General features: G+C 39.2%; 1 protein-coding gene across 2 annotated transcripts in view; it reads right to left on the minus strand.

Annotated features, from left to right (window-relative positions):
- Positions 1–5,988: 5,988 nt before the first annotated feature.
- Positions 5,989–22,680, minus strand: part of LOC129727005 (E3 ubiquitin-protein ligase TRIM37-like) — a 134,899-nt gene continuing 118,207 nt past the window's right edge. For both annotated transcript variants that reach the window (XM_055684347.1, XM_055684348.1), the window contains exons 12-15: positions 11,388–11,440; positions 10,641–11,291; positions 10,464–10,530; positions 5,989–6,129 (exon numbers count right to left, since the gene is read on the minus strand). In XM_055684347.1, the coding sequence (XP_055540322.1) occupies positions 6,107–6,129; positions 10,464–10,530; positions 10,641–11,291; positions 11,388–11,440 (794 nt within the window). In that variant the 3' untranslated portion in view covers positions 5,989–6,106. The remainder of the gene's footprint in view (positions 6,130–10,463; positions 10,531–10,640; positions 11,292–11,387; positions 11,441–22,680) is intronic.

Raw genomic sequence — 22,680 nt, forward strand, 5'->3', positions numbered from 1 at the left:
AAAATATAACTGGGACACCTTCTGTGGAACTGTTCAAGAGTTAGAGTTTTCAAGGAACGGTTTTCAATACAGACGTTCAATATTTGAACAAATAAATTTGAGATCTATCTCATAGCTGGAAAATATTCAATCATAAAACATAGATAGGTTTAAAAGAGTGATTGTTTCATTTTTCCTAAAACTTAAGTTTACATACAACCACATTAACCTGATCACTCACATATACACATTGATATAGACATACACACCCCCCACACGCGGAAATCACATAATAATTATATTTCCTTCATAATACTTACTGTTTCGTTCGAAGCTGTTTCGAAGTATTTTTTATCCTGTCCAAAAACAGTTTCAAACTTAGTTTCTTTATTGTATCGTGTACGCAGAGCTGCAACGTATGTGCTGCACATCTCACGCTATCTGAAATAGCGTTTGTAATCGCATCTAAGCATTTTTCCTCTTCCAAACTTTCGTCGTAATCGATATATTCGCCCAAATTTCCAACTTCCAAATCATAATCGATATCGTAATTTCGTCTTTGGGCTTCACGGATTAATTTAGAGGCTTTCAAATAATTTGCGCCATTGTCTGTTGTCACCGAATATATTTGTTTGGCGTCAACTTCAAAATCGTTCATTACCCGAAGAATCTCATCTTTCAAAGCTTCAGAAGTTTGCGGAGCATCAAAATCGATAACTGCTAGAGTTCGCAGGACAAACGTAACCTTTTCTATAAATTGCACGCAAATACTAATGAGGTTTCTCCCTTTCCGTGTAGCCGAGTCGACCTTCACGCACAACATCCTTCCTTTCAGTTCCCTGATTATTTCTTTTTTAAATTCTAACGCAGTTTTTCCAACTTTAGCTGGAATGGTCTTACGGTTAATGCTGGGGACCTTCAACGCTTTTGTAAGCATGTCAAGCAAATTAGCTAGGCCTGGTTGATCAAGCATATTAAACGCCAACCCTCCTTCCGTTACCATTTTCACACAATATTCGATAAGCAATTTGTTATCAATCGGTACGGAAACTGCGGGAATCTTCCGTTTTAATGGAATGATTTGGCGTGTTACGTCATTTGCAATCGTTTCGTTAAACACGTCAGCATGCACTAATTGTAAGTGCCTTTTCAAGTTATAAAATTTGTCAACAGTTAATTGTTTTAAACATAAAGTACACCGTGGAAAAGATCTGTCTCCTTCCCTCGTAAAGTAATCGGTGATAACCTTCACCGTATCCTTTGACAACTTAGCACGTTTTCCTTCCGACATAGTACTTCTGGAGCAAATCAAAACAGGTTATTATTTATCAAAACTTTCAACTCAACTAAGTCAATGAACCATCCTCATCCCACTTGTTTTGTATGTAGTGTTAATGAATGAATGGGATGAGAAAGAGAAACAAAACACACATCGTGTTCGAGGAAACGCGTGTTCGCCCCCATTTAGCTGAAGGGCATCCGGCGTGAATTCACGAAGTCAAAACACTCGGGCCGAGGGTTCCCGAAGTTGCCGATGTGGCGTTTCATTCGGGACACTGTAAGCAGCGTTGCCATTGTGCCAGATAAATCTGGATTTTGCCAGATTTCTGTTTGTGCGCCAGACAAACAGATAAACCTCAGAATCTGCCAGATATTTGTAAATGAGCCAGATATTTGCCAGGTTTCATCCGCGTCGTCTTGTAAAAAGGTCATTACTGCGAGATGGGCCGTGCCTGGCCTTTACCTACCAACACCCGGCGAGAGCAAAAAAAAAGGTCATCACTTTCAATTCTGCCAGGAATTTTATCCAAAAATGAGTGACAGATTTTTGCCAGACTTTTTATTTTCGTTTTGCCAGATTTTATTCAAAACTAAGTGGCAATACTGACTGTAAGTTTCAGTTTTGTATTGCCACTGGAAGGGTAATAAAAATGCCCCCGCTGACATTGCTTGAAACACTCACGCGGGCGTGAGGTGGGTTTAGACATGCCTGGTTACGATTCGTGGTAGGCGAGATAACCGATAAATAAAACACGAACCGTACTTAAAACAGATTAAAACTATTTATTAAACAACGAGGTACAATGAATATGCTTGCTACATTTTCGCCTTTAGAAAGGAAGTGATTATTAGCGAATTCCTTTATTCCACCAGATCACCTCGTTTTGACCTGGAAGCGCACTAACTGCTGTCAAAACCCTTCTTTATTCGCTCGATATTGACCCAGTTTTGACCTGGCGTGCTGACCGAAGCGCACTGTAAAATTTGTCAGCTTCAACCCACCACCGCAAGTGCTAAGTTTGTAAACAATTATCTGGCATCTCTTTCTAACTTGCGTCTTAAATGGCGATGACGGTTTATTATTCCTCGGCAGTTTTGCCCGCACACAGTGGAATAAAGAAATTCGCTATATGATCACGCGTTAACTTGCGTCAAACTGGATGACAGCTATCACCGTCACCAGAGCGCTATACTGCCGCTCATGGCAAGTCCGTCCCAATTGCATTTTTGTCAATTTTGAGTTTATTTATGGAATCAATTCCTTTTTTATATCTACTTTCGATAAAACAAATATTTTTGAATACTTCGTTCTGAGGAGTTATGAAAAAAATAGCAAGTCGGTTTGTCCCATAGCAAAAGTGATCGCAAGTCGGTCCCACTGCAAAAATCTTCGCAATTTAACCCCACAGCTAAGAATGATTATGAAAAATGTGATATTTACCACAACTTGTGGTCTTCAGGATTAGAATTGGATGTACCAAGTGATATTCGATAGGAGGTTTGATTGAATTTTACGCGGTCTACATCGTGTGGTTCTAGCTGATAGTACAATGTTATCTTCAAGACAAAGTTTCCACCAGTAGCTTTTTCTAGCTGTTGTTAGTTGACAGTGAACGCTTTAGGTGTGTCTTTGTATTATTAGTTGAAGCATTCTTTAGTAAATACTACTTTTCGTATTTTATCCGTATTTTATGTAAAGACGTGGGCAAGAATTGTTCAATTATTGTCGCGAATTTCGTTTTGAAGAATTTGCCAGTCTATTAAATACTTCGGTTCGCTACTTAGCTGTTTTTTAAAGGAGCAAACATTTTCCTAAGCTATAGGTGTTCTTTCATATTTGCTTCCTCTGCTACGTGGAAGCTGTCCGCCGTCACGAACGTGTGACCGCTCTCAGGAAAATTTAGAACAAGTTTCTACACCTAAACTGATTTCGAATTTATCAGTAGTATCAAATGTAAAAACAAAATCTAATTTTATTTTGAGCGGCGCAGTTGGTACATTGTGCTATGCTTCTCACAAAAAAACTTATTTAATGAAGCACGAGAGAAGGTCATTTATGAATTGACCAGCGATGGATTCATTCCAAACGCAAGCTATAGCACCGCCGTCGATTTGCAGTAGTTTGTTTTTCATCACCGGTCGTAGCTGGCTATGGGACTGACTTGCTATCATTCTGGCTACGTACCGTAAAAGTAATCGCATGTGAGTCCCAGCTTATGATTTTCAACAAATTTTGATAAAGTTTCGGTGTTTATACAAGTTTTATGATGCAAAAGTGTTAGATTGTCATTGCTGTACTAAATTCTGTTGATGGTCTTGATTGAAAATGCATTCAAGTGCAAAATTTCACCCAAAGCGTTACGATTTTTAATTGCTGTTTTCTCGTCAGCACCAAAACGCAAATGGGACGGACTTGCTATGAGCGGCAGTATAACTGCGATGTGGTTTTTGGGATGTCCACGTCTCCAACAAATAGTCATATCGCTATATTTATTGCTCATGTTTTGTAAGATCTGGACCACTTTGATCTTTTGTGGTAAAACAAACGAAAGCAATTATTTTTCAGAGCTATTTACAATAAGAGCTCTACAAAACGGTGGTCATACTTGATTTTGTAAAAACAAGGAGTAACAAAAGTTATTCAGCTTGCATTAAAAATAGATGCTTTTAGGAATGTTTTCATAAAAGTTTAATTATTATCTGATTCGAAAAAGTAGAACCAAAGTTGTCAGAATTCCAAGCGCATTGCAATTTACAAAAGTTCTTGGTGTGTCGAAAATTCAATCTAGACCTTGAGCTTGTTCTTCAAAATGCTCCTGTGGCTTGTACGAAAACTTCATTCTAGGGTAAAAATACTGACTTGTACTTGTGTCGTAAAGAGAGAAACTCTAAACAATTGAGAGAATTGAACGTTGTTTAAATAAACAAACGTTCCAAAAGTAACTTTCGCAGTAAATTATGTTCATTTTTCCAGGCAATTTACGTACGCCATCAGCAATTCACAGTTTTTTGAATAGTTCTTTTGTTGCTTCTCTACAAAATTTAGCGATTAGCATTTCGAAGGCCAAAATTTTAGCGACGCTAACAGTTTCGCTAACCAGCTCAAAAATCAGCGAAATCGCTAACTGAATATTAGCGTCGCTAATTGGCGATTAGCGAATTAGCGGAATAGTGCCCACCACTGTATACCAATATACGTAATAATAAGTTAGCGATTAGCGAAAGTTGCGCTGATATGAGTTTAGCGTTTAGCGATTATCGAGCTAAATTGTCCAGTTAGCGAATTAGCGTCACTAAATTTTCGGTTAGCGGTGCCCACCACTGCATATAAGTATCATCATACCTTATTCAGTGCATTATTTTTTATTTAAAATCAAAGCCAAGGCTTTGATGTGGTCTAGCAGGGGTACATCGTTTTGTTCGCGGCAGTTGATTGCCCATTTTAAGTTTTTCTCCCTTTTCACCACCTTCTTACTGCCTTACCAGGGTTTCTTCATGCGTAAACCCCATATAATCAGCCGTTGTGGCCCGTTCCTCCTCTTGAAAGGTTTTCACAAGGGCGTAAAATTTATTTTCTCGATTGTGTTTTAACAACCCGCTTAGTTTGTTGTGAAACCCTTCTAAAGAGTTGCCTTTGGATTATTGTCCGAAGTATTGTCCCTTGCGGACCAGAATGCGGGTTCGAAACACGGCTTTAACGTTCTGGTTTCCGCACCAGTGCCACTTACCGTCCTTCCGATGTAATACTTCTCAAAGTAATCAAAGAACGGCGCCATCTTTTTTGGCGACGAAGCCCGAATGGCAGTAAAACTATCTGGCGCTTCTTGAACAAGATCTCACGAACATTAGCACCATTGTAATCTTTAATTCTAATTCTAATAATAATAATAATCTAATTCATCTCTGTTTAATTATTTTTTGTTCGAGATTCCCACAGCTAACAAAGAAAGCTGTCTCACTAACACTAATGCATCACACCAATACAGAACCGAATGGAGAACTCTATAAGTGACAGTTCTAGAATGTATGTTATTCACGTCGATGCATTAGTATTAGTGAGCGCTATGATTTTTTTCCAATTTTGTATGAGATTTAAAATGATTATGCATTTTAAACTAAACTTTTAAAACATACTTTCCTGAAAAGTTATAGAAATGATGTTGAAACATGTTTTATTTGTAAGAAATACACAAACATGCTGGGGTTTAGGTAAAATATGCTGTTTCCATCATTTTGCCGGTAACCTTTTTGCACTTTTCGTTTTTTTCTTGTATTTTAATAACGCTTTTAAATGGAGCCGCCTGTGTTTTATACAGTAACAAAAGTCATGAGCTATGACAATTACTAAGATTATGCTCCAACTATTAGGAATATAGCATTTTTATATATTTTAATTCGACATACTGTCGCAATTTTTCATACTAAATCTCAAACAATATCAATTTCTAGTGTGTTTTAACTGGAGATTGACTCTACAACCAAAAAAATTATATATAAAACAATAAACAAAAATGTTGCGAATTCCATACAAAACGCGAAAATTTTCATAACGTGATTTGTTTGTGTGCGTGGATAGACAAAAATGTAGCATGACGCAGCACGAACATAGCAGCAGATGGTGCTAGTGTTACTATCGTAAAGTACTGGTTTCATCCAAACGATGATTTTGTGAAAAATTTGTTCGAAGTGTTATGTCTGTTAGTCTGTGATGTTTGAAAAGCATGGATGTACGTATATTTTCATTTATTTGTATCAGTCTATATAAATTTCAAAAATACAATATAATTTACAGCGTTTGTATACTGAACCTAACATATGTATGTATGAGCGCAAAATAATACTATTATCAGTTATCACTCGTCGTGTAAGCTGAAATGATAAAAAAACGAATATTACTTCATATTATTCACTATGTATTTACTAAATATAATTTCAGTTGGGCGTCGTACACAAATTATGTAACGCTAAAAATCTAGATTTCAGACCCCCTCCCCTCCTATGTGACGATAGGTAACGTTCGACATGACCCCCCCCCCTCCTCCCTAAAATTACGTAACGCTGATCAGCCTGACTCCCCTTAGAAATTTTCAATTTCGAGCAAACATCACAGATACGTAACTGTCTCTACTACCCCCTCTCCCCCATACGTAACAATAAGTAACGCTGACTCAACTCCCCTCCCTCCCTTCATGCGTCACGTAATTTGTGTACGACGCCTTACTCAGTCGTCACTCTAGTGGACTGCTGGAAATTAGGATGAAGTTTATTTCTAAAAGGATTGCGGAATTCGTTCTATTAGGCAACAATTGATAGTAGAGCCTTCTTACGCAACATACAAAAAAGGATCACATTGTGTTGTTAGGGCAGTGCAGAGGACTAATAAGGTTAATATGAAACCAAAGCTATGCTTATGTATATAAATAAGTTATACGTTATTCGTACAAATGTTTTATTTTGCCGTAAATGTAGTCTGTTTTGTGCATCTCAAACTGTTGTTAAAATATACGCTATTTGCAATATTTATTTGGAAAATTTGACCCAGAAAAAAAAATTTACAGTTCTAGAACAGCAATTTTACTTTTTTATTGACTATTTTTCTGGTAATTTCCTGGCCAATCTTCAGTATTACAGTCAAGCCTGTTTTTTTACGAAGAATAGGGACCGCAAAAAATAAATCGCATAAAAAAAATCATTTGAAACTTTACGTGCAGCTATAAAACAATGTTTCCACATCATTATTGAAAAACTATTTTTTTTATACGATGGATAGGGATCGCATAAAAAAAATTCTCAGTTAAAAATAACTCGAAAGTTGATGATTCTAATTTAGAATACCAATGAGAGCAATTTTAAAACATCTGATTGATAAACGTACAGGGGATAGTCAAAATAAGTAGGATAGGCAAAATTTTGATGAAATTTGAAATGCTATAGCTTTGCTAAACGTTATTCGATTTTAATAATTCGAACACCATTGAACTGGAAAACTTTTGAAGTTTCATTTTCTGACCCCAGATCTGGCCTAGGTCACCGGATATAGGAAATATTCCTGAGTTCCGGTAGGCATGTCAAACCTGCTAATTTTTGGATGGATTTGGTAATGGGTTACCTGATAAAAATGCCCATTTGCATCATTGGCATAGATGACAAAATCATTTCTGAAGCGAATGGTTCATCAAGATCCGAAATCGGCCAAGAACTCATCGAGAAATGGCTTTTTTTCATCCGGAAGTCCTCAGAGGAACCTTTAGTAGAGGACATTTACGTTTTTGCACCAAATATAGCGTGTTACACCTCTATCTTCAGGATTTTTTATCAGGAATCTTTTAAAAGACATATCTGAATATAGGCTGCATTGGCCACTTCCGGAACGACCTGGAGGCCCCGAAGGAACCCGTAGTGGGAGAATTCACATTTCTGCATCAAAATATAGCATGCGACACCTCTATCTTCAGGATTTTTCATCAGTAATCATCCAAAAGACATATTTTTTTAAATACAGATTACGTTGGCCACTCCCGGAACGATCCAGATTCCCCGGAGGAACCCGGAATGGGGACATTTACATTTTTGCATCAAATAAAGCGTGCGACACTTCTACCTCCAAGACTTTTCATCAGGAACCATCAAGAAGACATATTTTTGAATACAGATTACGTTGGCCACTACCGGGATGATCCGGATACCCCGTAGGAACCCGGAAATGGGGACATTTACATTATTGCATCAAATGAAGCGTGCGACACTTCTATCTTCAGGATTTTTCATCAGGAATAATACAAAAAAAAAATTCCTAATATTGGCTGCATTGGCCACTTCCGGAACAACCTGGATGCCCCGAAGGAACCCGTAGTGGGAGAATTTACATTTCTGCATCAAAATATAGCATGCGACACCTCTATCTTCAGGATTTTTCATCAGGAATCATCCAAAAGACATATTTTTTAAATACAGATTACGTTGGCCACTCTCGAAACGATCTAGATGCCCCGGAGGAACCCGGAATGGGGACATTTACATGCGCACGCTTTATTTGATGCAGAAATGTAAATGTCCCCATTCCGGGTTCCTCCGGGCATCCGGATCTTCCTTCGGGGCATTCGGGTTGTTCCGGAAGTGGCCAATGCAGCCTATATTAGGAAATATTTTTTTTGTATCATTCCTGATGAAAAATCCTGAAGATAGAAGTGTCGCACGCTTTATTTGATGCAATAATGTAAATGTGCCCATTTCCGGGTTCCTACAGGGTATCCGGATCATCCCGGGAGTGGCCAACGTAATCTGTATTCAAAAATATGTCTTCTTGATGGTTCCTGATGAAAAGTCTTGAAGGTAGAAGCGTCGCACGCTTTATTTGATGCAAAAATGTAAATGTCCCAATTCCGGGTTCCTCCGGGGAATCTGGATCGTTCCGGGAGTGGCCAACGTAATCTGTATTTAAAAAAATATGTCTTTTGGATGATTCCTGATGAAAAATCCTGAAGATAGAGGTGTCGCATGCTATATTTTGATGCAGAAATGTGAATTCTCCCACTACGGGTTCCTTCGGGGCCTCCAGGTCGTTCCGGAAGTGGCCAATGGAGCCTTTATTCAGATATATGTCTTTTAAAAGATTCCTGATGAAAAATCCTGAAGATAGAGGTGTAACACGCTATATTTGTTGCAAAAACGTAAATGTCCCCTACTAAAGGTTCCTCTGAGGACTTCCGGATGAAAAAAAGCCATTTCTCGATGAGTTCTTGGCCGATTTCGGATCTTGATGAACCATTCGCTTCAGAAATGATTTTGTCACCTATGCCAATGATGCAAATGGGCATTTTTATCAGGTAACCCATTACCAAATCCATCCAAAAATTAGCAGGTTTGACATGCCTACCGGAACTCAGGATTATTTCCTATATCCGGTGACCTAGGCCAGATCTGGGGTCAGAAAATGAAGCTTCAAAAGTTTTCCAGTTCAATGGTGTTCGAATTATTAAAATCGAATAACGTTTAGCAAAGCTATAGCATTTCAAATTTCATCAAAATTTTGCCTATCCTACTTATTTTTATCCCCTGTAACTTTTTTAAACATACTAATCTTTCTAACCGCTATCCTTCGTAGGCTAGTAATACGTAACTTTTCCTTCGTAAAACTGGCTCAATTAGTAATTTTTAGACTCAACACTTATGTAATGCGTCGAAATTCATTCTGAAGATCGGAAAAAAATAAATGGCTGGAAATCATGACGGATGTGCTGCCGCTATTCGCATAATAGTCCTATGTAAAAGTTACGAATCCTATGTAAATTTTGCGAAAATGGGTCCATTTTGGCATGTTTTTTAAGAATAACCATTAGAAAAGTAAGGTTTGATTCCCACAACCTCGATTTTGATGTCTACTTTTGTAGAGCATGCCAAAATGGACCCATTTCCGCAAAAAACAAGAAAACATAGGACTTCTACATAGGACTGTTATGCGAATAGCGGCAGTGTGGTCCTTTTTCATATACTGCACGAATAAAATAACCGCATAAAAAAAGTCGCGCAAAAACAATTTTGTACAAAAACAGGTTTGACTGTACATTGGTTGTATGGTACAATCATCGTTGAGTTTTTTGAGCTTATATCAAACTTTAGAGAAATTTTATGAAAATATGTATATAAAATTGCCCCATGCATTCAGAGGCTAACTTTGGCTAGGTACGCGAATCTAGCTTAAGCTTGATATAGATCGATAATGGCGCCAGTTACGTCCTTACGGTCTTAGCTAGAGGACGAGTTTGCCTCTGCATCTCTAACGATAACATTACGGAACGGAGAAGGTCTTGTTATCACCGTGGTGACGAATATTCATACTTTTACCTTTCCCTCTGCATGCTTATAGACTCCCTAATGCTCTTCATTACCGAGCCTCGTTAATTACTTCTGCCAAGTATCGGCAATTTTAATTGCCTGAAAAAGTGTACTCTCATTCTACTGTGGGTTACTTTTTCTTCTTTTTGAATTTATCGTGCGGGAAGGGTCAACTTGGGGGGTTTGGGATGAAGCCTGAGAATAAACCCATACGTAAAAATCTCTCTGACATCGAATGGTCTGATTTAATTTATATTTGACCACAAGACCATCGCTTCTCAAAACGGACTTCGTAACCTTGAGGCTACGAGCTCCTCTACTTTGAAACTAGTGAAAAATGCATTTGATTTCAGTTAATTACAGCTTACCTGTTTTTCCATCCATTTTGCGGGATTCATTTCCATCACTTGATAAAACATTTATTTCATTGATGGTCTAAAAAAGAGAAAATTAAAACATAAGTCTGCAGAACAACAGATGTTATTTAAGGTTTTGACATTTCAATACCAATTAAAAAAAAAACAAAGGTGGTCCGGTCAACTCACATTATTCATTTTGTTGGATTTGTCCAGATTGTTCCTTATTTTTTTTAGCTGGTTCAAACTGATAGCTGAACGATTTACATCCGATACAGGAAACGTGGAATTACGGGACAATGTCACTGTACATACAGTCGGTAAGGAATCATTTGATTGATCATGCTGTTTAATTGACTTTGGTGAAGCAAATTGCTGACCAAGGCTAGAAGGTAAAACATTGACAGCGGATGGAAAAAATACGTTCGACCATAAATTGCAATCGTCTGCTATAGTTTTCTGAGATGTGGATGTTGAAGGTAAACTGCAATTATCAACATTTATCATATCAATCCAATTTCTAGGTGTATTCGAAGGATTTGATAAACAATGTGAACGCAAGTCCGTTGAAGATAAATGTTTCATCTCGTAAGTTGAGGAGCTGCTTTGATTATCCCGTTCGCGATCTCGCTTTGCATGTTTTGCAGGCGACGTGACGGAATGAATTCCTTGTTCGCGGCTCGGTGCATGAACATCTGACAAGTAGGAGCTTTCTCCAGGTTGACAACAATTGACTATATTCGCTTTAGCTATGCTCGTGTTGTTCAAGGGGGATAATCCTAAGGCTGCTCTTTGTCTTTGGGTTTTCTTGAGTATATTGTCATAACATTCAGTCGTGCCCTTCCGCAGAAACAATATAAATAAAGGAACAAAAAATAAAAAGTAAATGAATAAAATAACTGAAGCATAAATAAATACACTGAGGCCAATTCTTACCATTGCGTTCCTTGATTGGGAATTCCCTTTTTGTGTATTCGTAGAAGCGATCACTAAGAAAGAACAGAAAAAAATATGAGAGCCAACAATATTTTATACAATTCAGAATGGATAATGTTATATTCTTAGGCGGAAAATAACTCTCGTACAAATATATGCTTAGCAAATGGTAAAATTTTACTCTCAAAATTGTGATTGGTAATTATTTTATACGTATGCACTAGCAGTAACCAACTAGCGAAAAGTTAGTGTTTTTGTTTGTTAACTATCTATTAGCTTCGGTACGTTTTCACTTCTAGACTAGTTCTAGCTGATCTCGAGGTACGATGCTGGCCCAACAAACCAGTCTTCATATGTCCACGTTGGTTTTAGTTTAGAACGTCGAAAAATCTTCATGCTATTATTTACCGACAGCATATATGTTCAATTTGGCATAAATAAACAAATCCATAACAATCAAAGTGACGATAAATTTCAAGTCAAATGATTAATAATAATAATTATGTGTTATTTCTCAACATTTATTTGCATACACATATATTTTCATTGAAGTTATTCCTTTTTTCTTCCCTCGATCTTATTCATTTTTCGACCCCATCCCCCTTGGCTGACTTTGATAACCACTCTCTAGTGCCCAGGGCCGCCTTTAGACGGTCTTCCGTTGAACCTCTAAAAAGCTTCAATAAGAATTTAAAAAATGTTTATAAAGCTTCATAGTGATTTTTTCGAAACCCGTCTAAAAATTAATTTGGGCACTTAGGGGTTAAGCAAGTATTACACGAAGCGAATATTTGCTATTTTGGGTACGAATTATATTTGCACAAAATAATAAATATTTAAAGCAAATAAATATTTGCTTCGTGTAATACCTGCTTTAGACATAAAACCAGGCTGATATTATAGCCTTTTAATAAAAATAATCTATTTGATGTATTTTATTCTAATAAACACTGTTTCAGACTGCTAAGATTTTATTGTGACCAAATCTACCTTTACGCTTAGAATAAGTACTTGTTAGAACTGGCTGTACGCTTTTTTCGAAGACCTATTACAACAATATCGCACCGCTTAGCCTTGGGGCTAATAGCGGTCTCGATCAACTAGATTAGTTGAGAGAATTCGTTATCGATATCGTTTTTTTGCCACATTTTGCATGTGTAGGATAAGTACAACGATGCACCCGTGACCCAGTGCTGAGTCGAGAGAATTTCCAGCTCGAGAAGATCCTCGACTCACGCTTTTGATTTCGTTTTTGAAAGCAAGGCTCCTGATTTCTGCATTGAATCTACATTTGCTTCGTGAACCGTTCGCTGTGAACTAACGCCAATGTAACACGAACACGGGGGCGTACATGTGCTCGGATGAGTGAAACGATCGATTTGTGTCTTTCCCTTTTCCTGCTGTTTCTCATTATCCGCCTATTGGATACGGTTCAAAAAAATTCAAAATCATATTGATGCTACTCAGTAATTATTTGTATCGGTTCACCGTGGCATTGATAGATTCATCATGGCAAATCAAATCGGGACGAAGACAAAATAGCATTCGCCTCGAATCGTTCACTGAAGAGTTACATACCAGAATTTCTGAGCTTGTTCATACATTCGCTGGTGCTATGAGACATTAACATTAACCTGCGTACATTCTCAGCGCGGGCCGCGCTAGTATGTACACGGCCTTAAAGCGTTTGTTTCATTCGCCACTGCAAATGCTACGATACAAGCAGGACAAACTGTTTTGTTCATACAGCCTGGCAAAAAAAAATAAAATTTTTGTATCTATGTCGTGAAGATTCAATAAAACAGCGAGCATAGTCTCTTGAGAAGACAATTAATTTTGGAAATCATACAATATTTAGTTGAATTTGTTGTTGTTTTGTAAATTATTACAACTAATCATTTGCTCAATTTGCGAGGTCTGTCTCATTTATCTGGAATTTTTGAGAATATTCCTATCCGAATAATCAAATTTCTAAAATAACCGAACAGTTAGTTTGCTTATAAATAATTCTTGTACTCGGTAAATATGGTTACATAAATATTTAAAAATCATTTATTAATCGATGTTTGCAATATACGGTAAATAAATAAATTGTAACTTTCAATTTATTTATCTTGGAGATGAAAAAAAGAATTTGCAACCAACAGATTTTATTTAAAAGGTATAGCGCTTTCTTCAAAGTGTTCTCATTGGTCGGAAGTGGTTTTTCTTAGTTTTATTTTCGGGGTGAAAAATGCGATACAGAGAAATAATCTTTTGCATTCGCTTAAAGATAGGTTTGGACATAGGAAAATGAATGTTGGTTAAGAAAAACACAAAATGGCATATTTTAACAATCTTGCGTGCTGGATTGGCGTGCAGAAATACACTGTTCGAATAATCTACACTTTTCTAAAAGTTAGTTGCTACACGTTCTACGTTTTTCTGGTAACTGAGTTGCGATATGCTCCACATTGTTCGAGAAGCATATCCAGCCAATCAGCGCAAAGCAAACAACAGCGAAAAGGAAAACGACATAAGAAAGAATGTGCTATAAATACAGGGGTGCGTCGCGCATCATTCATTCAGTGTTTATCTTTTGTGAAAGACGAATCGCGAAATACAAGTTAGAAGTAAACGTTAACAGTTGCGTTTTCTTTCGGTGAAAATTACAGTCCACTATTGAAACTACATGATTTTTTGGTCCTTCGAGCCGGATTGTGTAGTTATTCGTGAGAAAAAATAAACTGATCACCTTGTGTGAGGGTGAATTCGAAGTGAAAGTGAATAGTAGAAAGCCAATCGAGGCGATTTCGAAAGTGAAAGTGTTCGTTACTTGAAAGTAGAAGATGGCTACTACTCGCACACCAGATAAGAAGAAAGTGGCGGGTATTGGTGATAATCCTAGTGACACGGACCCTTTGGCTATCAGTGAGCAACTGAAGCTGCAAAAAGAAAAGGAATCGAGAAGAAAAATGGAGAGTGAATTAAAAGTGCTACAAATGAAAAGGGAAGCTGTGGAAAGAAAATTGAGGCGTGTTCAAGGTGCAATTCGGAAATCGGATGAATCGAAGAGCAAACACTTCTTGCAGCTACAAATGAAACTTGTGGAAAGTGCGTACAGTGAATGCAATGAGTTGCAAAATGAAATATATAATTTGAACGTTGGTGACGAAGTGCGTTATGCAGAGGAGTTAAAGTTTATTGAGTTTGAGGGGTTATATTCGGATCTTTAAGTGAAATTGACCAGTTTAATGGAAGCTACGGTAAAAAATGAGTTAGTACCGGTAGTATCAGTGCAACCAGTGAATAATCAACCAAATATCCCTCCACTGAAAGCTCCACTGCCAACGTTTGATGGAAACTACGAGAACTGGTACGCCTTTAAGAACATGCTCGAGAATGTTATGGCCCGATATCAAACCGAGTCTCCTGCTATTAAGCTGTACCATTTGCGCAATGTTTTGGTAGGCAGTGCAGCAGGAGTGATAGACCAGGGCATCAATAATAATGGCGATTATGATGCGGCCTAGGCTACTTTGCGAGAACGGTATGAAGATAAACGAGTTATCATCGACAAGCACATTGATGCGATCTTCAATATACCCACCATGACGAAGGACAGTGGAATCGGATAACGTAAGTTGATCGATACTTGTTCTAAACATGTTGATGCTCTAAGAAATCTAGAGTTACCGGTAGACGGGTTGGGAGAAATGATATTGCTAAATGTCCTTGCGAAAAAACTTGATATGGAAACTCGTAAGGCTTGGGAGCTGAATCAACGTGATGGGCTACCTAAGTACTCTTCAACCATGGAATTTTTGAAGGAAAGATGTCGCGTATATGAAAAAATAAGTCGCACTGCAAAACCTACGATGGAATTGAACAGACAGTCGCGTCTGTCTGGTAAGACGGAATCAAAATTCCACAGTCTTGTATCGACTAATGAAAAATGTCAACATTGTAAGGGTGATCACGAACTATGGAAATGCGATTCTTTTAAAACAACGAACATTAGTGAAAAATACGCGACACTTCGTAAAAGTGGCTCTTGCTTCAACTGTCTGGAAAGGAGTCACATGGTGGCAAGATGTGAATCTGAACATTCTTGCAAGCGATGTGCGAAACGACACCACACATATCTGCATTTAGAAAATGCACAGTCTTCTGAGAGTAAAGTATCGATATCTAATACAGTATCGAAAAAGGACCTTCCCGAGGAAGCTGTAAGCTGTGCGAGTGCATCGACTTCCGATAGTGGATCTGCTCTCTGTGCTAACGTTAATTCTGAACAGGACACCCTTTTAGCTACAGCGACTGTTATTATCTGTGGTTCAGGTAACCGTGTTACTGAATGTCGAGTTGTTCTGGATTCAGCTTCGCACAAAAACTTCATTACAGAAGAGTTAGTATCGAAACTTGGGCTTAAACAGAAGCGAGCAAGTTATACAGTGGCTGGGATTGGAGGCAACCCGATGGGGATCCAATTTAAAGTACACACGCGAATAAGATCTCGAGTAAGCGAATACAAATCACCTTGCATGGAATTTCTTGTTGTCAAAAAGATTACCGGCGAGCTTCCGATGCAAAGATTTTCAGTTGACCATATGAACATCTCTGATAAAATTGAGTTGGCAGATCCAAGGTTCAACATTCCTGGTCCAATAGACGTTCTTATTGGCTCGGGGCTTTTCTTCAAATTGATGGAACAAGGACAGCTTAACCTGGATGATGATTTACCAACGATCCAAGAAACTCATCTGGGATAGATAGTGAGTGGATTTATACCGAGCGGGCATGTCAACATGGGGCATGCATTTTACACCATGGCCAGTGAAGATGATGTCGGTAAATTGTTAGAACGGTTTTGGCATTTTGATTCCTATGACGGCACAGCAGAGCAAGATAACTTTTCAAAGGATTATTGTGTGACTCATTTTTTGCAGACTAATCAACGTAAAAAAGATGGCAGATTTGTTGTACGATTGCCGCTTAACGACAAGCGACAATTATTGGGTGATTCGTTAGAGATGGCCAAAAAGCAGTTTCTAGCAGTTGAACGGAGACTAGATCGAGATCCAGAGCTAAAAAGGCAATACGTTCAATTTATGCGAGAGTATGAAAACTTGAACCACATGATAAGCATTTTACCGCAGCCAAGTGAAGGATTAGGAGATGCATTCTACCTACCTCATCATTATGTGCTGAAACCATCGAGCACTACTACGAAGCTAAGAGTTGTGTTTGATGGGTCGGCTGAGTCATCCAGCGGAATTTCGATGCTGCTATCAATGTTATTAGCAACAGGGTTGACAGAATTACTGATGCAGTGTGCAGTTTGGAAAACAGAAACGAGCTCATCATTAGTGGAATCCCCTTTCTGACGGGGGAAAATCTGGAAGTTATTTTTGCGGATATATGTAAACAGTTAGACCTGAAAGCATCAACAGTTCCTTTAGCTGACCTCAGGAGAATGAGTACTGGTAAGCAGTCGAATGGTAGTGAAAGCCTTATCGTTGCGCAGTTTGCTTTGCGGAACGCCCGAGATGACTTTTATGGTGCTTACCTTCGGACACGAAATTTGAATCTTAGGCACCTTGGCTTTGACTCAGATAGACGTGTTTATGTCAACGAAAATCTCACGGTTGCAGCACGCAAAATTAAGCAATCTGCTGTGCGACTCAAGAAGAATGGTGATGTGGCGACTGTTTTCACCAAGCTGGGAGTAGTATACGTTAAGAAGAACTTCGATAGCCCTCCTGTCGCCGTATACAGCACTGAACAACTGGAGCAGCTAACCAGAAATTAGCTTATCAAGATTAAAGTTTGTTTTCAATTATTTATATGTATTTAATGTATCAACGACGAATATTTGTATTTTTGTTTATGTGTAATTATAATAAGACGAAAATTGTTAGATTTAATATATTAGTTGCCCTTCAGCCCGTTGAAAAATGCTTCCTTAAGTGCCATGATCCAAACTAACAATCACACCAACGCAACAGCGAATATTCCTGGAGCAGTTATGAATACTGTGCTGCTCTCAGGAATGCTTAATATAGTCCATGGTAATGCCCAAAGCCTTTGCGCACGCAGGTTTGAAAAACTGGAAGAAATTAGGCTTGCACTTCAAAACCCTAAAATCGGAATCGCCTGTTTTACTGAAACTTGGTTGACCGATAAAAAAACCGACAACTGTGTATCTATCCCGGGATACTCTATGGTTCGCTGCGATCGTGGTTATAATCGTGGAGGTGGCATCGTTGTTTATTTTCGTTCTTACCTGCGCTGTAATAAATTGTTCTGCACAGATCTGACTGGTGACGCTGAGGATAAAACCGAATGCCTTGGCTTGGAGTCAACGTGTGCAACGAAAGGATCTTGTTACTAGTTATATACAACCCGCCCGAGAATGATTGCTCTCGCTACATGGCTGAAAAAATGTGTGAGCTCTCAGACGCCTACGAGAATATTGTTTTGATCGGAGATCTAAACACTGACATGTTGCAATCAGGTAGAAAACAAAGCAGACTAGCATCGGTGTTTCAGACTTTCTCTTTGGACTGCATAGGTGAGGAGCCTACTTTTTTCCACCACTCAGGTTGTTCTCAACTGGACTTATTCGTAACGAACACTAGCCCGAAAATTCTTCGGTTTGGACAAGTTGGTTTCTCCGGACTCTCACAACATGATTTGATATTTGCTACGCTGGATTTTAAGATAACCTGGACAGAGAAGAAAATCACCTATCGGGACTACGTAAACTTTGATGTTGAAGCCGTCTCACGTGCTGTTTTGACTGTGCCCTGGTCTGAGTACTTCGATATGACTGATGTTAATGAGCTCACCGACTTCTTCAACCACCATATAAAATCCATTCATGAACAGTATATCAGGCTTCGAGAAGTGCGTGCTCAGAAGAGATCCTTGGTTTAATGCTGATATTCGCAAATCTATTGTGGAAAGAGAACTTGCTTACAAGGACTGGCAACAATCTCCTCCACACCTGAAAGACACTAAGCGCCAACTGTTTGCAACACTAAGGAACCGTACCACTTCATTAATACATCGAGCTAAAAAAACTTATCTGGAACATTTCCTGAATGTAGAACTCAACAGTAGTGACTTGTGGAGGCGCGTGAAAAGCCTTGGTGTTAGAAGTAAAACTAAGCATGAGGACTGCAGCTTTGATCCTGATGAAGTAAATGCAATGTTTACATCCAGCTGTGCTCCAAGGCAGCACCATCGTCAGCCTACCGGAAATATAACGACTTCCGCTGAAGCCTTTGGTTTTCGACATGTCGAGGCGTGGGAAGTAGTCAATGCAATCTGGGAGAGTAAATCAAATGCTGTTGGCTCCGATGGTATTCCACTGAAATTTATCAAGATCCTGCTTCCACTAATTATCGAACAAATCACATATTAATTCAATACCATCATAGATACTACTATGTTCCCCGATACCTGGAAACAAATTATTGTACTGCCGCTTAGAAAAAAACCTCATCTGAATGCACTTTCAAACCTGAGACCAATCAGCATTTTATGCACCCTGTCGAAAATATTTGAAAAGCTTATAGAACAGCAGATAACTGCCTACCTTAGAGAGAATAAATTGCTCTCCGAACAACAAGCAGGATTCCAAAAAGGACAAAGTGTAAAAACGGCTGTACTGAAAGTAACTGACGACCTTTATGGCACATTGGATAAAAATGGCATTAGTTTACTGTTGTCAGTCTTGTTGGCTCTTATCTCATCAAACGTACACAATGTGTGTCATGTGCAGGTAAATTTCCACGTAGTGCGGAGCTATATTCTGGTATACCACAGGGATCCGTGCTTGGACCTCTGCTTTTCTGCTGTTACATAAACGACCTCCCCAATGTGCTCAAATATTGCTCGATTCAACTGTATGCTGACGATGTCCAACTGTATACTCTCCAAACGGGTGTACCTGCAGCTGAAATTGTACGCATGGTTAACGAAGACCTTACCCGAATATCATCATGGTCCAGGAAAAATTGTTTGCTAACCAACAGCTCTAAAAGTGTTGCATTGTGGATAAGAAAACGTAGGAATTATCGACTGGATCTGACTGCATTACCACCAGTTATGATGGATGACCAGCCTATAGAGTATTCGACCAGTGCGATCAACTTGGGGTTCCTGTTCCACACTGACCTCTCATGGGACGGAATGATCAACCAACAATGTGGCAAGATTTACGCGGCTTTGCGTACATTGCGTTGCAACACAACATCAGCGTCTACTACTATCAAGTTAAAGCTCTTCAAGGCATTAATTCTGCCACACTTCCTTTTTGGCGACGCTGTTCACGTGAAGCCTAGTGCAACTGCCATGCAAAGGCTACATGTGGCAGTGAACAGGTGTGTACGATATGTCTACGGACTGAGTAGATACTCTTCTGCTACTCATTTACAGGGGAACCTTTTGGGATGCCCTTTGAACGTCCTGTACAACCACCGCTCGTGCATATTCTTGCATAATCTCATCACGTCGCAAGCTCCTGCACCTCTGTACCGAAAATTAAATTTTCTCCGAGGACAACGCCGACAAAACTTGGTGGTCCCTGTAAACACGTCCTCGGGCTACGCCAATTCGCTGTTTGTGCATGGTGTGACTAATTGGAACTCTCTACCTACCTCATTGAAACGTTCCACGTCGAAAGCATTTTTCAAAAAGGGCTCATTAGATTTTTGGAACCGTCAGTAAATTGTTAGATTTAAAATAATTATTAAAGCGTGACTACGTCGACATTCGGAGATAGCAAATTAAAAAGGTTCGCCTTACGCTATTGGACAATAAACAATAAATAAATAAAAAAAAAATAAAAGTAGAGGTACATGAAGATGATACCCGTTTTCAAAGAATCGTTTGGAGAGAAGATAGTTCGCAACCGCTGAAGTTTTATGCTCTGAAAACCGTTACCTACGGGCTTGCTTCTTCGCCGTTTCTTGCGACAATGGCGCTTCGACAGCTGGCTACAACTGGTGAGGAACAGTTCTCTTCCTCCGCAAGTTCTCTTCCTCCGTAGGCTACGTTAGCATAGAGCTGCATGGATTTTCCGACGCATCTGACCTTGCATATGGTGCATGCCTCTATGCACGATCGATTTTTGATGATGGTAGGGCTGAAATGAGATTGATCTGTAGCAAGTCGAGAATATTACCGAAAAAGCAAGGTACGAAGAAAGAAATAACAACTCCGAGAGCAGAGCTTCAGGCAGCTTTGCTTCTTTCACGATTAACGGACAGAATTACCAAATCAATGAGCATCAACTTTTCGTCAGTTGTTCTTTGGAACGATCTCGAATTGTGCTCTGTTGGATACAGAGGTCACCCGAAACGCTTCAGATCTTCGTTGGAAATCGGGTGAAGGAAATACAAGCACTAACGAGTGATTGTGCTTGGCGTTATATGCCGTCAAAATCGAATCCTGCAGATTTGATTTCGAGGGGTATAAAAGAACCTAATCTGCTACTTCACCAAAATCTCTGGTGGCACGGTCCAGCTGCGTTGAACGAGAGGGAATATGAAATTCGCACACCACCATCGATTCCAGCTGAAGGTATTCCAGAGCTTCGGCAGACAGTTTTGATCAACTTGGAAGTTTCGAGAATGAAAATTTTTGATAGAATCAGCAGATTCTCAATTATTCAACGAGCCATGGCGTACGTCGTGCGATTTGCGCATTATATCAAGAGCGGCAGAAAGCACATTACTAAAGGACTTCCCACAGTCGACGAAATGAGAAGCGGCTTGTTGTTGGCTGTACGCTTGGTACAACAAGAATGTTTTTCAACCGAGATAAGGATGATAAGGGAAGAAAAAGACTTTAAGCATTCATTACGATGCTTGAATCCATTTTTCGATGAAAGCGACGAAGTTCTTCGTGTTGGCGGGAGAATAAGGAATGCTCATCTTCCTTTCGAGGCTAAGCATCAACTACTTTTACCGCATGGGCATTCGTTTACACTGGCTATTATTCGACATGTGCATCGAAGCAACTTACATGTTGGTCAACGTACTTTGCTGACGATTATACGACAACAGTTTTGGCCTCTCAGAGCTGAAAGTATAGTCCGGAAAGTTGTTCATAGTTGCATTCCTTGTTATCGACAGAAGCCAAAACGAGCTACACAATTGATGGGAGATTTACGACGCAGACTGACTTCGGTCTATAAGAGTTATCAGCATCAGCTGACTCTTCTGTGTGTGATGAGACATTCCTTTCAGTCTATAAATAACGCTTGCACAGCAGTGTGTGTAGTTAGGGATGAGCAATAGAATAAGTCGACAGCGGAATGTGATACGATATAGATTGTGGAACAGTACCACCGTCCCCCGTAGTTTAATTGGTCAAAACACCATGCCTGAGACAGGGAGATTGCGGGTTCAAGTCCCGTCGGGATGCGGTATATTTTTCCAAAATCTGTATCATATTTCCAGTTCGCTTATTTTTCGTTCTTCCTCTTCTCACATACTGTCTGCTTAATGAATTTACCCAAGTATCGAGTACAGGAAAGCCACATTTTTTCAAAGGTTGGAGTTGATTACGCGGGGGACCATTTTCATTTAGATCTTCAACTTCCATTAAGAAATCATTAATAACTAAAGGATATGTGTGTATTTTCGTCTGTATGGCCACAAGAGGCATTCATTTAGAGCCTGTTTCGAGTCTGACTACTGATGCTTTCCTAGGAGTATTACAACGGTTTGTTAGTAGAAGAGGATTACCCCAGAAGATAATATCTGACAATGCTACAAATTTTGTGGGTGCTAATAACGAGCTCAAAAAATTGGCGGACCTATTTGAATCAGAAGTACACCAGAAGCGATTGAATGAGTTTTGTGTGCAGAGAGGAATAAACTGGTCATTCATCCCTCCTCGCAGCCCCCATTTCGGAGGGATTTGGGAAGCAGGTGTAAAATCAGTCAAATTTCATTTGCGACCCATATTAGCAGAACACAAACTATCGTACGAAGAATTTAATACTGTGCTTTGTCAGATTGAAGCTATATTAAATTCAAGACCGTTGACTCCATCATCAGACGATCCGAATGATTTTGCTGCTATTACACCAGGACACTTCGTGATTGGTAGAGAATTTCAATCGATTGCGGAGCCCTCATACGGAAGTGTAAAATATGGCAGGCTTACTCGCTGGCAAATTCTTCAGGATTTGAAACAGAAATTTTGGCGTGTCTGGTCGAACGATTTTCTACAAGAGCTTCAGCAGCGACAGCGAGATTACAAGGTTACAAAATTCAAGATTGGAGCACTGGTACTG

The sequence above is a fragment of the Wyeomyia smithii genome, chromosome 3 (assembly GCF_029784165.1).
Source record: "Wyeomyia smithii strain HCP4-BCI-WySm-NY-G18 chromosome 3, ASM2978416v1, whole genome shotgun sequence".
Taxonomy (NCBI): Eukaryota; Metazoa; Arthropoda; class Insecta; order Diptera; family Culicidae; genus Wyeomyia; species Wyeomyia smithii.